The sequence below is a fragment of the Dunckerocampus dactyliophorus genome, chromosome 3 (genome assembly GCF_027744805.1).
Source record: "Dunckerocampus dactyliophorus isolate RoL2022-P2 chromosome 3, RoL_Ddac_1.1, whole genome shotgun sequence".
NCBI classification, from domain to species: Eukaryota; Metazoa; Chordata; class Actinopteri; order Syngnathiformes; family Syngnathidae; genus Dunckerocampus; species Dunckerocampus dactyliophorus.
Genome location: NC_072821.1, coordinates 36,041,817 through 36,057,421, shown reverse-complemented (window position 1 = coordinate 36,057,421; position 15,605 = coordinate 36,041,817). Strand labels below are relative to the sequence as shown.

Sequence of the window (15,605 nt, the reverse complement as noted above, 5' to 3'; positions counted from 1 at the left end):
CGAGACAAGTGTGACTGCCCGGAAGCGACAGGTTCAAAGCGGGCTTTCAAAATAAAACCCCCAGCAGCGACTTGCGCCAAAAGAATGCCAGAAAAATGGAACCAAATGATTTGGCTAGCATTTTTCACAGTACAGGAAGACGTTTTTAGCCATTCTCGATAATAAGACTAAGTTTAAACCTTGCATGTTGCAATGGTTCAACGTATGATATTATGAGTTTATCCAATTTAGAATGTACACATGTGGAAGTGAATGATATCAAAATCCATCGTTGACAATTTATGTTTTATTTTGAAAGACACGTTTTTTGCTGGAATTACAAAGTATGGGTGGAGGCAGGGTAGAGGATGGAAACAGGGAGCATGAATGATACTAAATGGACTAGCAGAGCTGTACGCACACACAACACACAGACACACACACACACACACACACACACACACACTTCGAGTGGAAAGCACTGATAAGCCGTATGGGATTTGAAAACCTCCACAATGTGCGATAAGATGATTATAAAGCTCCAATTCATGAACAAAGTTGCTATAGTTACCCCGGCACTCACGCACACGCTCATACCGAAAGATTTTAAAATGTGACATAAAAGCTTGTTTACCATGCTGAACGCCAGGCTGTGCTGTGGTGGTCCTCGTGTGGTCGAGTCCAACACTGCAGATGGTCGGATAAGACGTGGTTACTTCCTGCAGACACAGTCATTTCCTCGGAGTGATGGAGGCTGCAGAGAGACATGTCAGTGTGATCTTTATCTATGGATCTCGCCTCTATAGGAAGTAGCTGCTCACGTAATTGCTCACTTTAAACGTCGTTGCTGTGACACAGACTCAGCGCTTTCTGGTGGGGGGGGGCGAGGCCCACTGGAACAAAGATTGGAGCGGCGGGGTCACATTTTCAGAAAAATAAGAAATTTATTTTTATTTTGTGTATAATATATGCACTTTACACTTTTAATTTAGCAAATGGCTAATACAGTATAAAGTCAGAAAACGGAAACTGATGCACTATGTTAATCCAAGTCAAAGATCATCTATGTAACAGGAGCTCAGACGTTTTAAGGACCTATTGCAAAATCTCTGCAAGTCAAAGATCTTCAATATGACACTGCTGTTTTTAAGGACATGTTGCAAAAGAAATTATATGCTAGTCACAGATCCTCTATCGAACAGGAACACGCTGCTGTTTTTAAGGGACTATTGCAAAAATAATATGCTCATCAAAAATCCTGTATATGACGAGAGCATTCTGATGGTTTTTAATAACCAACTGCAAAGATCGTCTAAATGACTGGAGCACTCTGCTGTGTTTTTAAAGACATAATGCAAAAAAGCTAATCAAAGATCATCTGTGTAACATGAGCACCCTGCTGTTTTTTAAGGAATCTGTTGCAAAAATGATAGTCAAAGATCCTCTATATGACGGGAGCTCTCTGCTGTTCTTAAGGACCTACTGCAAAAAAGCTGCAAAAATCAAGGCAAAGATCCCCTAAATGACGAAAATGCTCTGCTGTTTTTAGAGACATACTGCAAAAAAAGCTGGTCAAAGATCCTTTCATAACAGGAGCAAGCTGATGGTTTTAAGGACCTACTGCAAAAAAGCAGTCACAGATCCTGTATATCACAGAAAAACTGCCGTTTTTAAGGGCCTACGACAAAATTGCTCTTTAGTCAAAGATCCTCTATGTGGCAGGCGTGTAAATCTGTGCAAGGTTCCACATATAGTACTACCAGCAGATACTTTACTGCTTCCATTGTACCATATGGAATTGTATGGGAGTCTGGGGAACCCCCCCATTGGTGTACTTGATCCACTTGCAAGAAAATATGTTTTCTTCCAAACAGCTGCTGCGGCATGTGAGTCATTGTCTTCATAGAAGACATCGGGGTGGGGCAATGAAATATTTGACATGATCAAGAAATAACACGTAGTGCACATAGCATATACCACGAGTCAGCCATAAACGCAAACGCAGCAGGTGAGCACGTTCTAGCACGTTCTATAGTCTGGTCCACGCAGGACACCTGTGTGCGTGCGTGTGTGTGTATGGTTATAGTAAAGGTACTAATGGATAAAGCGTCTCGTGGGCGGTAAACAACACACGTGTGCAATCAGCAGCCTCAGGTGGCTCAGCTCAGTAAACACTTGATGGAAATAACAGCGACAAACTAAAAACACACGCTGGCGCTTTTGGTTCCACACCTGGACGCGTAAAAAGTCCAACTGGTGGACGTAAAGGTCACGCTCTACCACATGCAGGACGGAACAAATACTTTTAAAGTCATACTGCCCCCACGTGGTAAGATTAGTACATGCAGCCAAATAAATGCTGGGCATTTGGGAAGATATCAATATCAATTATTCTTGTAGCATGGTAACGTTTTTCATAACTTAATTTTCCAAACAAATTACACCTCTATGCTATTGAAATACCATATTTTTTTCTCATAAAATTGTGAATTTTTTCTGGTTAGAATACGACTTTTTTGTCTTCATATTTTGACTTTATCCTCAAAAAATTATGGCTGTATTTTTCCATTTATTTATTTATTTTTAAATTTTTTTTACTTTTTCTAACTATTTTAACTTTCTTCTTGTAAATGTTCTTGTTGGAATTATGACTTTATTCCCATAATATTTTGACTTTATTTGGGTTAGATTATAACTTTTTTTACAACTTAATTTTCTAAAAAATAACAACTCTGTGCTTCTAAAATGACATAATTTATTCCCGTAAAATTATGCCTTTTTTCTCATAAGAATACAACTTTTTTTCTTGATATTTTGACTTTATACTCATAAAATTACAGTGTTTTTTCAATTCTGCTGTGGTTTTTTTTTGTTTATTTTCCAACTTTTCAATTTTTTCTTGTCAATTTTCTTCTCATAAAATTCTGACTTTATTACCATAATATTTTGACTTTATTTTTGTAACATTAGAACTTTTTTTCACAACTAAAAATTACAACTTTATTTGTTGTTTTGTTTGTTTCTCATACTATTACAAAAAAAAAAAAACATCTTTTTTTACACATGATTTTTCCGCATAATATTATGTCATTATTTTCGTAAAATGACTTTTTCTCATGGGCAGCACGGTGGTCTTGTGGTTAGCATGTTGGCCACACAGTCACAGTCAGGAGATCGGGAAGACCTGGGTTCAAATCTCTGTTGGGCATTTCTGTGTGCATGTTCTCCCTCTCTTCTCTCTGTTGTTTTTCTCTGGGTACTCCAGCTAACATGTATTCCAAAAACATGCATGTTAGGTTAATTGGTGACTCTAAATTGTCCATAGGTATGAATGTGAGTGTGAATGGTTGTTTGTCTGTATGTGCCCTGCCATTGGCTGGTGACTAGTCCGAGGTGTACCCCGCCTCTCGCCCGAAGCCAGCTGGGATAGGCTCCAGCATACCCCCGCCGCCCAAGCGAGGATAAGCGGCTTGAATATTCTTGTAAAATGTTTTTTTTTACTTTTCTTGTTAAATTATATTTAAACATGCTGAGGGCCAATAAAAAAAAACAACCGTGGGCCGCAAATGGCTTTAGACACTTCTGTTCTAGTGTTTGACATGACAGTTGATATTGATGGCATATTATTTATTGTGTACTGGTATCTGTACAAGTTTGGGTACTGGTATCGGCAACGTCAAGCTCTGTTTTACTTGCTATCATGACTGAATATTGGTGAGTGGTTTTTAAAATGTCTTTTTCCAAGGTGAATATGTGCTTGAAAGACAACTTGATAGTTGACATGTATTTAATCACATTTTTACGACAGCGGTGATGTTGTCTGTCACCACTTCCTCTTTTGATGTTGCAATATCATTTGCATGTTTTTTTCTCACTTTCCACTCGTTAGTATCTTGCTGCTTTCTGGTCCAATGCGTCTGAGCTGCGTTTGGACTCCCTTCAGGTTGGAGCCGCCTCATGCTGCAGATTGTGCCTTTACTTTGAGAGATGTTAAAGTCCATATTGTTTTTTTTTTCCCAGCCTTTAGTGTAGATGGAACGCTTAGCTCTTTGACATACTCTTGGTAATGTATCTTCTTAAATCCTTAGGATGCAGTGGCAACATCCATCTTGGCTGCTCCTGTCGTTGGCATATTGTAATGTTTCAGGGCAGCATCATGGTCCGAGTACAGGAGAGTCAGATCAAAAGAGACGGGAGGCTGAAGATCTGCATGAGGGATGCATGGTGTCCAACCCAAATCCAGGTTGGATGTTAACGCATTTGACACAAATTGTGTATACAGTATCTCTTTGTATACACAGTATTAGTCAAAAACCATAAATATTCATCAGGCGTTGCGGGTGCCTTGCTTTGTATGGAGCATGTAAGCACAATCCTGGAAACTGGAAACCTCAGCACCCACTTTAAGTGAGTATTCATTTCATTTCATTGCCCGTAAACACATTAAGACCGTCTGTGCAAAGCTCATACCAGAGAATAAGAAGATGTCGCAGGAGGGATCCGTGATGCCAACCTAGCGATGTTTTCACTATATTTAGTATTATATTTAGTAATCAGACTCCTTGAGAAACCCTTTTTGAGAAAAAGCGACTAGCGAGCAGTCTAGTGAAGAGACTTTAGGACAGCGGCTCTCAAGTGGAGCCCAGATTTGCCAATGGTCATTCATTCACAACCCACTTTTATTTAAGTCATTTTTATTATTTTTTACACTTTTATTTAAGACATTTTAAATTTATATATATTTTTACGCTTTTATTTACGTCATATTTATTATTACATATTTTTTAAATTATTTTGACACTTATCTAAGTCATTTTATTTTTATTTTTTGTGTTTTTTCAATGTTTGTATTTAAGTAATTTGTATTTTTATGTATTTTTTTATTGTTTTTCCACACTTATTTATGCCATTGTAATTTTTTATCTTTACACTTTTATTTAAGTCATTTTAAATTGGTGTTTATTTGTATTTTTATGTCTTTATTGAAATCTTTTTGAATTGTTTTTTTTACACTTCTATTTAAGTCATTTTTATTTGCATGTATTTTTTTACACTTATTTAAGTCATTTTATTTTTGTGTAATTTTTTACACTTATTTAAGTCATTTTACTCTCAGTTATTATTCTTCTTATTTATTTTATTCATACATCTTTATTTATATACATATGCCTTCATGTTGTAAATTTATTTGTATCCTGTATGCTTTTATTTACCGGTAAGTCAAACCAAGCAAATGTATTTGTTTTTTAAAATGGCCTGTCATCTGGCAGCTCGGTCTTGTTTGTGCTTTCCTGTGGGAAACCCTGCATTGGGCGCATGAAAGCATTCATTGGTGGTGTTGGAGATTAAATTCTCCACAACCCTATAAAGGTCAAAGGATCACTTTGGAAAATGAATTAAGGCAGTTCCCCCCCCCCTTGCGTGCTCTTTAATCTCCAGTTATGAGAAGGAAGAAAGACTCCCACACCAAATTAGATGTCTTAAAATGTATTGAAGAATAAGTCAGACATAATAATTGCAAAATAAGTCAGGCAGAATATCTCGCAGTCTTACAGAGCACCGGACTGGTTTTACCCATCTCCTGGCTGAAATAAAAGAGAGTTCCCGCCCGATTATCCCATAGTCATTTTTATACATGTTTGCTCAAACCATTGGCGTCAGTCTCTACAAGGATAACTTTCTCCTGGACGCCAGCAGATGATAGCCGGCTCCCTCGCTGTCCCAATAACACTTAGTGTAGTTGTTGACATAAAACATTCTTTGCTCCAGCCAATGTTTCTGTTTTGACTACACTCTGGGCCGTATCTGCCTGGTAACCTTGGTGTGTAGAAGCTGTGACCAACAGTATTTCTGTTTAATCTTTAACTTAAACAGATATTCATCTACTCCGCTAACTATTTAATAAAGCATTATTTCTATAAATTACTTGTAATCATTCACTAAGTTATTCGATTAATTGATTAAACAGTTATCTCTATACTGTACTTATTTTAAGACACTCAACAATAATTCAATCTATAAACATCAATGCAAACAGTTATTCTAAAATGTACTTGTAATAATTATTTACCCACTCAGTAAATTAATTTTTTCCAACAGTGGGGAATGATGGATGGTTTTATTTCCATCCAGAGCGATAGAGAAGCTAGAGAAGGTGCTGGAGCAGACAGACGTGAGTGAGACGATGTCCATGTCTGTCAGTCACTTGATGGCCATCCTGCACAAACCCAAAGGTCGCTTCGCAGGCCTGGAAATCTCCGCCAGTGACACTGAGGTAAGAAGACATGCCATCCAAAGACCGTCTTGTGATCTAAGAGAGTTTGAGCTCTGCAAGGAAGGAACACTCCGTCACAGGTGATACCCGGGTCATCCAGACTTGTTTGTTCATTTAAATTCTTTGTGTTCCTGATGCAAATGAAGCCAAGAGGTACTGTGTCTTCCTGTTTTTGCTGTGGTAGGCCAAGCCAGGTGTGACCGTCAACAACAGCAAAGTCAGCGTCCGGCTGCCGAGAGAGTTGGATCCCGGATTGAACCACATCATCGTGTTCTGCGTGGTGACTTGGCCGAAAGCTATACGGGTCAGAGACCACAAATACTACGGCTCACGCTACAGAGACACATTAGTAAACTCCTGCAGATATCCTCAATATCTTCTCAAGGGACCATACTAGAACGTAAACTTGGATATAATATATATATACAGGTAAGTATACTTCAGAGGAGTTAGTGTACTGGCAACAGTACAGCTGAGTAGCAAGATATTTGTGTCTTGCTGCAGTTAAGAAAGGTGGTAGTGTGCGCGAGTCCTACCAGCACCAAGGAGCTGCGGTTTTCCCACATGTACTGTGACATTGTGAAGCACAGCATGAGCCCCTCGCTTTTTCTTCTCTCGTTTAATAAGGCATAACTGCATGCAGCATATCATCGTTTGCAGGTCTTTTGGAGTGTCTTGGTGGGATGATTGTGTCATGCCTACAGTCAAGGCAAGGTAGTAGTAGCATACACGAGAGCTTCCGGCAATCGGGAGCTGTGGTTAAGTGAAGAAAAGATTAATTCCAGCATGTGTGACATTTTGAAGCAGCATAAGGAGTCCAAACACACCTCTAAGGTGACAAGTGTGTTGCTGAGTGCTCAATTCCATGCCCAAGAAGATTAAGGCAGTGCTAGACAGCAATGGTGCTCACACTAAATTGTCACACCAGCTGCACAATTTGAATGTGTTCACTGTGATGAGTTGGGTTGAAGCACGTGTTTACACAATCATGTTTTCCTTGTTGAACCGCTGTTCCCCCAGTGCCGGCATCATTCATACACACATGTTTGACTAAATAGAATAAAGTGCTTGCTGAAATGTGATGGATGTGGTGGCTTTTTGTCAGATAGAATGTGACTGACGATGCTGTGCTGTTAAAAACAGGAAGTGAGAACTTATCTTCTCCAAGGAGAAGATAAGCTACACCTTCACTCGCTGCGCTCCCTTGCAACAACATCACGTGATAAGGACAAGATGAAAGTGACATCAAGGGAACATTTTTGTCATGTTGCAGGGCTCTGCCTCGGATGAGTTCTACCAAAACAGGCTGGTGGGCCTGAGCGTGAGGGGGAAAAACATTTACAGCCTGCAGGAGCGTGTAAACATCACCGTCAATCTCACCGACGCCCTGAATGTAAGTTTATTTTCCAATCAAAGCAAGAAAAATAATATATAATACATTCTCAGGGCACGCAAGCGATGCCAACTCAATTGTTCAGGTTGAGCTAGAAGATGTTTGGCCTCTCATCCAAGCATGCATCATCAGTTGATGCTCAAAAACTAGGCAGGACAGCTGTGGTCTAAGGGGATGGTGTAGTATTTATCCCCCTTGGGGCGTGCTTCTACTCTGGAGCAGAGGTGTCCAAAATGTTTTTTTAATTGGCCCTCTGCACATTCTAAAAAGGAAATAATATATTTTTTTAAAATAAAAACAAAATAAACAAGAAATCAAAATAAAACAACATAAAAAATGGAAAAAAAAAGCAGTAATTTGTGGCCTGTGTCATTTTAAAAAAAATGGGTCCTTACCACATTCTAAAAGGAAAATAAAAATGAAATTACATTTTTTTTAAATCAACAAAATCAACTAAATTAACTAAATAAAAAACTAAATAAAACAACAGCAAGAGCGCAAAGAACAGCAGCAATTTTATGAACATAAAGTCATAATATTAAGTCATAATATTAAGAGAAAAAAGTGCGACTGTGCCATGATAATATGAGGAAAAAAAATTATTGTAGAAGCGTTAAGTTGAAATATTAAAGAAAAAAGAAAATTGTTGAAATTGGTAATATGAGAAACAAGCAAAACAAAGAAAAAAATTGCAGTTTTTGGAAAATTAGGTTGAGAAAAAGTAATAATCAAGAAGAAAATTCACAGGAAGAAAGTAGTTGAAGTAGTTGGAAAATGTAAAAAAAATAATAAAAAAACAGCAGAAATGGAAAAAACAGCTGTAATTTTACAACAACAAACTTGTAATATTATGAGGAAAAAAACAAAATAAAGTTGTAAGTTTGGGAAAATTAGGTTGGGGAAAAAGTTATAATATTATGGGAATAAAGTCAAAATATTCCTAAAAGAAAATTTCTGAAGATTATTTAAGAAGGCAGTACATATTTATATATATATATAACGTCTTAGCATATCTACATGTGGCCTGCTCGGATGAGAGGCCAAACAAAACGTCTTCTGAGACAACCTCAACAGGCCTGTTGCGATCAATTCGGTGCCCTGAGAATACGATGACGTGGATGAATGAGAATACTCTTGTAAGTACATAAAAGTACACATCCAAGTACATTAAAAGTAAACGTGAATATGGTTCCCAGGAAACCCAAACCCCAAGATGTGCCTTCTTGAATTTTTCCACAATGGGTGAGTTGCTTTCTAATGAGCCTGTTTCCTCATATAGTGACCGAGGCTGTTTACTCAACTGCAGAGAGTACCAGGCATTACCTCAAGTCTAATTTTATACTAATATTCAAAACTATTCCACCATTATGGAACTACACTGAATTAAAATAATGCAAATGATTTTATAATATGCATAACTTAGTAAATACAGTTGGATTCAGAAGTCAACTTCCACTTTACAGATGCCACCTCTGTTCGTTTGTGGTTGCTCATAAATACATTATAACGGATGATTTAAGGAAATGGCATTTTAACGTGATATTTATGCAACGGGTGACGTGTCTGTGTTTGGTTCTGAATCGCCAGCAATCAGCAGCAGTGGCTGTGAGACCGTCTGGAGGCGTGGCCAGAGTCATGTGACCTGCTCCTGCGACCACCTGACTTACTTTGGCGTGCTCATGGTGCGGACAAATTACAAGAATGCAGACAGGAACTCAAACGTCACCATGGCCACAGCTTGACTCCAGCACAGATTATTAGTAGTGCTGTTGCCCTCTAGTGGTCCCAGTAACGACAATCTGTCCATCCCAGGTGTCTGCTTCCCTCTCAGCCACAAACGAAGCGGTGCTGACATACATCTCTCTGATTGGCTGCAGTCTGTCCCTCCTTGCCCTGCTCCTTACACTTCTGCTGTTCATCACAAAAAGGTGCCTGATTTTTTTCAACCTTGATCTATTTTTGCTACGCCGTTATCATCTCGCTGAGTTTTTGGTGCAGTTTATGAAGTGCCCTGTGTGTCTTGAAGGAATATCCGCCAGGACGTGTCCATGAAGGTCCACATCAACTTGGCCCTCTCCCTCATCCTGCTCAACATTCACTTCCTGCTCAGCCGGCTGGCCACCGTGCAGGCCTCCAGGGCACTTTGCTTGTACGTGGCTCTCTCACTGCACTACTCCCTGCTGGCCACCTTCAGCTGGATGGCGTTGGAGAGCTTCCACCTTTACCTACTCCTGGTCCAAGTCTTCAACATCTACATCCGGCGATATGTCCTCAAACTGGGCCTGGTGGGATGGAGTGAGTCACGACATTTGCTAGCGTCATCAAAATAGTTTGACACGTCTATTACAGACGTCACCTCCTGCGTAGGTGTTCCTGCGGCCATTGTGTGCCTGGTGGTCCTTGTAAAGCCAGATGCGTATGGACATGTACCCCTGGACACGTCCAATCCCAACAGCACAGAAATGTAAGGCTTAGATAGCAAGATGTCAGTGTTTGGCAATGTAGTGAGTCACACTGCGAAGGCTGTGTGCAGATGCTACATGGTGGATAACGCTGTGAAGAAGGCGACCACGCTGGGGGTGTTCACCTTGGTGTTTGTCTTCAACCTGATGATGCTAGTGGTGACGGTCCACCGTGTGCTGAGTCTCCGCCATAGGGAAGAGGTACGCTGGATGTTGTTAAGAGTTTGGAAAAAAAAAAAAAAAAAAGGGTTTGGGTTAGGACCTAGGGTTGGAGTTCAGGTCAGTCTTAGGTCATAGGGTTAGAGTTGGAGATCAGGGTTAGGACCTAGGATTGAGTCGGTTTTAAATTTAGGTCGTAGAGTTAGGGTTGGGGTTAGGACCTAGGATTAAGTTTAGGGTTAGTTTTAGGTTTAGGTCGTAAGGTTAGGGTTGAGTTTAAGGTTAGGTCGTAGGGTTAGGGTTGGAGTATAGGTTTAGGACCTAGGATTAAGGTTGGGGTTAGGGTTAGATTTAAGTTGGTTAGGGTTAGGTTTAGGACCTAGGGATGTGTTGTTGGCTAGGACCTAGGGTTAGGACCTAGAATTAAGGTTGGGGCTAAGGTTAGGTTTAGGAGGTGGTTAGGGTTAGGGTAGTGTACTTTTTCACCATGGGCTTTATTTGAGGAAACATGATTAATCTCCCAACTATTAACTGACAATTTTTTGAAACAGCAAATGTTTACCCTGCTGTGGCCTCTTTGCTGTGGTCAGTTTGGACGCAGTGAGAGAAGCCGAGCCAAGCAAAACATCAGCACTCTGCTGGGAGTCACCACCCTGCTGGGCATCCCCTGGGGCCTCATCTTCTTCTCGTTTGGCCACCTGACCACAGCGGGCCTCTACCTCTTCTGCATCCTCAACTCACTTCAAGGTCTGAGCACACACGGCATAACTGCCACTCTCCCAGCTTCTCACTTCCCCGCCTCTTCTTCTTAATTCCAGGTTTCTTCATCTTCTTGTGGTTTGTCATGTCCTGGAGGAAGTCACGACACTCGGGGGCAAGCCTTTAGCTTTGTCGTAATGCAACTTAGGAGGCCAGGTTGTAAGAAAGTTGACTGTAGAGGTTAGTGTTCTTTTCTGTTAAAAAAATAAAAAATGCCCTATTTTCGGGGAGAAAAAACACAAATGGGTGGATTTTAAAAAAAAATTGTTGTAATGCAAACACAGAATCACAAATATGCGGGATCCACTGTAATCATGTCTTAAAGCAGGGGTGTGCAAGCTTTTTCCAGGGTTGCATACTGAAAAATGAAAAGATGCACGGGACCACTTTATTTTTACATATTTTTTAATGTGGTAAACAACTGTAAACATTTTGTAAATTTTAAAGTATTTTTTTTGTAAAAAAAAAAGCAAAAAAATTTATTTTTTCATTAAAAAATCATATATATGATATATATGATATATATGATATATATATATATATATATATATATATATGATATATATGTGTGTGTGTGTGTATGTGTGTATATATATATATATACAGTATACATTTATTGGCAAAAATATGGTAATTTTCTTGTCCATTTTTTGTAAAAGTATATGTCATGTCAAAGCTTTGTGTTATTATGAGTTATTAGTATAGGGGTGTCCAAAGTGCAACCTGGGGTTTGTTTTTTAATTGGCTCACAACACAATGTAAAAATAAAATTAAACAAAAAAACACAACAAAATTTTGAAAAAATAGAGCAAAAACACAGAATGTGAAAACAAAAAGCTTAAATGTTGATACTAATGACTAATAATAACACAAAGCTTTGTCATGGCATGTATTTTTACAAGGACATTTTTAGAAAAAAATTAACAAAATGATTTTTTCTACTAAATTATGATTTTTTTTTACATAGAATACATTTTTTAAACAAAAAATACACTTTCTTAAACAAAAAAAAAATTAAACAAAAAAAATGACATTTTTACAAAAAATTTTAGAAAGAGTGTACAAATTTTTACAATATTAAAAAAAGATGTCAAAATATCAAAGTGGCCCCCTGCATTTTTTTTTTTGGTATGCAGCCCTCATGGAAAAAGTATCAAGTATAACTATAAGTATCAAGACTACACCTTTTTGTCTTCACATTCTGCATTTTTGCTCTATTTTTCCAAATTTTGTTGTGTTTTTTTTGTTTGTTTAATTTAATTTTACATTGTGTCACTGGCCACATGCCGCAAATGGCCCCGGGGCGGCCCTTCGGTCACTCCATCTTAAAGCAAGTGAGGCAAGAGGGGGTGCACTACTTGGCAGCCTCCAGCAGAAGCGCTGTTGATTCTTTCTACATCAACTGTCTACAAACAACATGACGTCAATGATGCTATTTGTTTACTGATCTGTATTATATATCTGGATAGCTCATTGGCGATGACTTGTGAAGCCACATGGCCGCCATATTGCCACTCGCAAGAAACACTTCTCGGACAAGCTTTTGCATTCGTGGTGAACTTCTTTTATTAATTCGGATTGGACACAAATTTTGCCTTAAGATGCCTGCATGTGCAGCTATTAACCGCACAAATCGCTAGTTCAAAGGCTGTGGACGAACATTTCACCTGTAAGTATGATTGAAATGTAGATTTATGATTGATAATTTAAGAGTTTTGCACTGTCGATCTCTCAGATATTTTCGATTGTGTAAAATTCCTCTGATTAAATGTATGGTATTGTATTGTATTGTACTTTATTTATCCCACAGCAGGGAAATTCACTTGTTACAAGATACGCAAGATACGCAAGTAAAGAATACATAGTGACTACAACATGGTTCAAGTGGTGCAGGTGTTGTAGAGCCTGACAGCGGTCGGTATGAAGGACCTGCGGAACCTCTCCTTCTTACACCGTGGGTGTAACAGTCTGCTGCTGAAGGAGCTGCTAAGGGAACCCACAGTGTCATGTAGGGGGTGAGAGGTGTTGTCCATGATGGATGTCAGCTTAGCCAACATCCTTCTCTCCCCCACTTCCTCCACGGAGTCCAGAGGACCATCCAGGACAGAGCTCGCTCTCCTGATCAGTCTATTGATCCTGCTCCTGTCCATGTCCGTGCTGCCCCCTCTCCTGCAGCCCACAGCATAGAAGATGGCTGAGGCCACCACAGAGTCATAAAAGGTCCGTAAAAGAGTCCTGCAAACACCAAAGGACCTCAGTCTCCTCAGCAGGTGGAGGCGACTCTGGTCCTTCTTGTAGAGGGCGTGGGTGTTGACGGACCAGTCCAGTTTGTTGTTAAGGTGAACACCCAGGAATTTGTAGCTGTCGACCAACTCAATGTCCGCACCCTGGATGTTCACCGGTGTGAAGTGAGATGTTTTCCTCTGGAAGTTACTTTGTCTTGCTGGTGTTGAGTTGTAGCTGGTTAAGCTCACTCCAGTTTACAAAGTCCCTGATGACCGTCCTGTATTCCAGATCATTCCCCTCTTAAACACAACCAACAATGGCTGTGTCGTTGGAGAACTTCTGGATGTGACACTGTGTGGAGTTGTGTGTGAAGTCCGAGGTGTAGAGGGTGAAGAGGAAAGGGGAGAGCACCGTACCCTGAGGGGCACCTGTGCTGCAGAGTACCATGTCAGACACACGGTGACGGAGCCTCACATACTGTGGTCTGTTGGTGAGGTAGTCTATAATCCATGCAGTCAGGTGTTGGTCTACTCCCACACTCTCCATCTTCACTCTGAGTAGTGACGGCTGGATGGTGTTGAAGGCACTGGAGAAGTCAAAAAACATGACCCTCACAGCGCTCCCGCTGTCTCCAGGTGTAGCAGTGATCTGTGCAGCAGGTAGATCACTGCGTCGTCCACTCCGATCCCAGGCCGATAAGCAAACTGCAGGGGGTCCAGGTGAGTTCCCACCAGGGGTCACAGGTGCTGCAGGATAATCCTCTCCATGGTCTTCATCGGATGAGAGGTCAAGGCAACAGGACTCAAATCTGTTGAAAAACAGATTGAGTTCATCTGCCCAGATCTTGTCCCCACTGGCTTGGTCTCTCCCCACTCCTTTACCATGGCCTATGATGGTCTGCAGGCCTCTCCAGACTTCCCTGGCTTTATTCTGCTCCAGCCGCTTCTCCAGTTTCCTCCTGTAGCAGTCCTTTCCCTTTCTGATCTTATGCCGGAGTTCCCTCTGGACTCTGGTGCAGCTCCTCCTTGTCCCCTGAGTTGAAGACCCTCTTCATTTTATTCAGCAGGGCCTTAATCTCAGAGGTCACCCAGGGTTTGTTGTTGGGAAAACACCGCACCAACTTGGAGGGCACAATGTTCTCCACACAGAAGTTAATATAGTCTGTGGTGCAGTGAGTCATGCTGTCAAGGTCACTGCCATGGGGACTACAGAGCGCTTCCCAGTCTGTTGTCTGGAAGCAGTCTCTGAGCCTAGCACTGCTCTCCTCAGACCACTGCTTCACAGGCCTCTTCACAGGGGGTTGTCTATTCACTACTGGAGTGTAGTCTGTGACGAGATGGACGAGGTTGTGATCAGAACAACCCAGCGGGGGGAGGTGGGATGAGGTATATGCATCCTTGATGTTTGCATACAGGAGGTCCAAAGTTTTATTGTCTCTAGTGTGGCATTTCACATACTGGGTGAAGGTGGGAAGAGCAGAGGACAGGGAAGCATGATTGAAGTCACCGGAGATGAGGAGGAGGGATTGGGGGTGCTGGTTCTGAAGTTCTGAAGTCTCTGGTGCACAGTTGCTTCTTCACACAGATGTGTCCCGGGTGGCACCATCTATCATTCACAAACACAGCGATTCCCCCTCCCTTCTTCTTACCGCTCTCCGTTGCATTCCTGTCCGCTCGTACCAGCTGGAATCCGTCCAGTGTGACGTGTCAATCCGGAGAAAGCTCACTCAGCCACGTCTTCGTGAAGCACATGAGTCTGCATTCCCGGTACTCCCTTTGCAGTCGGGTCAGCGCCGTTAGCTCTTCCATCTTGTTGGGGAGAGATCTTCCGTTCCCCATGATGACAGACGGTAGACATGGCTTGTACCGTCTTTTCCTTTTCTTGCACTTCACTCCTGACCTGAATCCTCTTCGACTCCTCCGCAGCTCCTTGGGGATCTCCGGCCTCTCCGTGCAGAGAGGGGGTGTGTGGCACAGGGCTAACAGCTGATCCATGTATGTCCAGAATTGATACGTTTATAAAGCTCTATAATAGCTAAGAGGAAATTTACGTACTTTTTTGTTATATCATGATGTATGTATTTCTTTAAGGGACGAAGGTTGTGTTACTTGAAGGAATGGGAGCATCTCAGTGCTTCCATGATGCTTACCAGGCATTGTATACAGTGCAGTTAGCAAGCCAGTTTGCATACAACTGACCCGGCATGACCCTTCATTTGGATAAACAACAATATTTTTTTTTTTTTTGCTGCTGAATGACTGACGTAAAAGGATTCAATATAATATAATATTACTGAACATGCATACCGGTATGTTTGAGATTGCAAACAACGTATTGTATTACCCAAAGCATA

General features: G+C 40.8%; 1 protein-coding gene across 1 annotated transcript; it reads left to right on the top strand.

The window, feature by feature from the left end:
• Positions 1-3,892: 3,892 nt before the first annotated feature.
• On the top strand, positions 3,893-11,365 carry LOC129178714 (adhesion G-protein coupled receptor G1-like). Its single transcript, XM_054771200.1, has 14 exons — positions 3,893-3,922; positions 4,068-4,222; positions 4,311-4,386; positions 6,112-6,253; positions 6,438-6,557; positions 7,527-7,646; positions 8,843-8,888; positions 9,234-9,328; positions 9,459-9,574; positions 9,673-9,941; positions 10,014-10,110; positions 10,180-10,309; positions 10,819-11,014; positions 11,086-11,365. The coding sequence occupies exons 2-14, from the start codon at positions 4,069-4,071 to the stop codon at positions 11,151-11,153; spliced, it is 1,629 nt and encodes a 542-aa protein (XP_054627175.1). The 5' UTR covers positions 3,893-3,922; position 4,068; the 3' UTR covers positions 11,154-11,365.
• The last annotated feature ends 4,240 nt before the right edge of the window (positions 11,366-15,605 follow it).

What these genes read in the sequence shown, in the direction of transcription:
- LOC129178714 (XM_054771200.1), top strand. Translation starts at nt 4,069, where the DNA reads ATGCAGTGGCAACATCCATCTTGGCTGCTCCTGTCGTTGGCATATTGT. An exon ending in TCTCCGCCAGTGACACTGAG is followed by an intron (nt 6,254 to 6,437) that starts GTAAGAAGACAT and finishes TTGCTGTGGTAG; the next exon opens with GCCAAGCCAGGTGTGACCGT. An exon ending in ATCTCACCGACGCCCTGAAT is followed by an intron (nt 7,647 to 8,842) that starts GTAAGTTTATTT and finishes TATGGTTCCCAG; the next exon opens with GAAACCCAAACCCCAAGATG.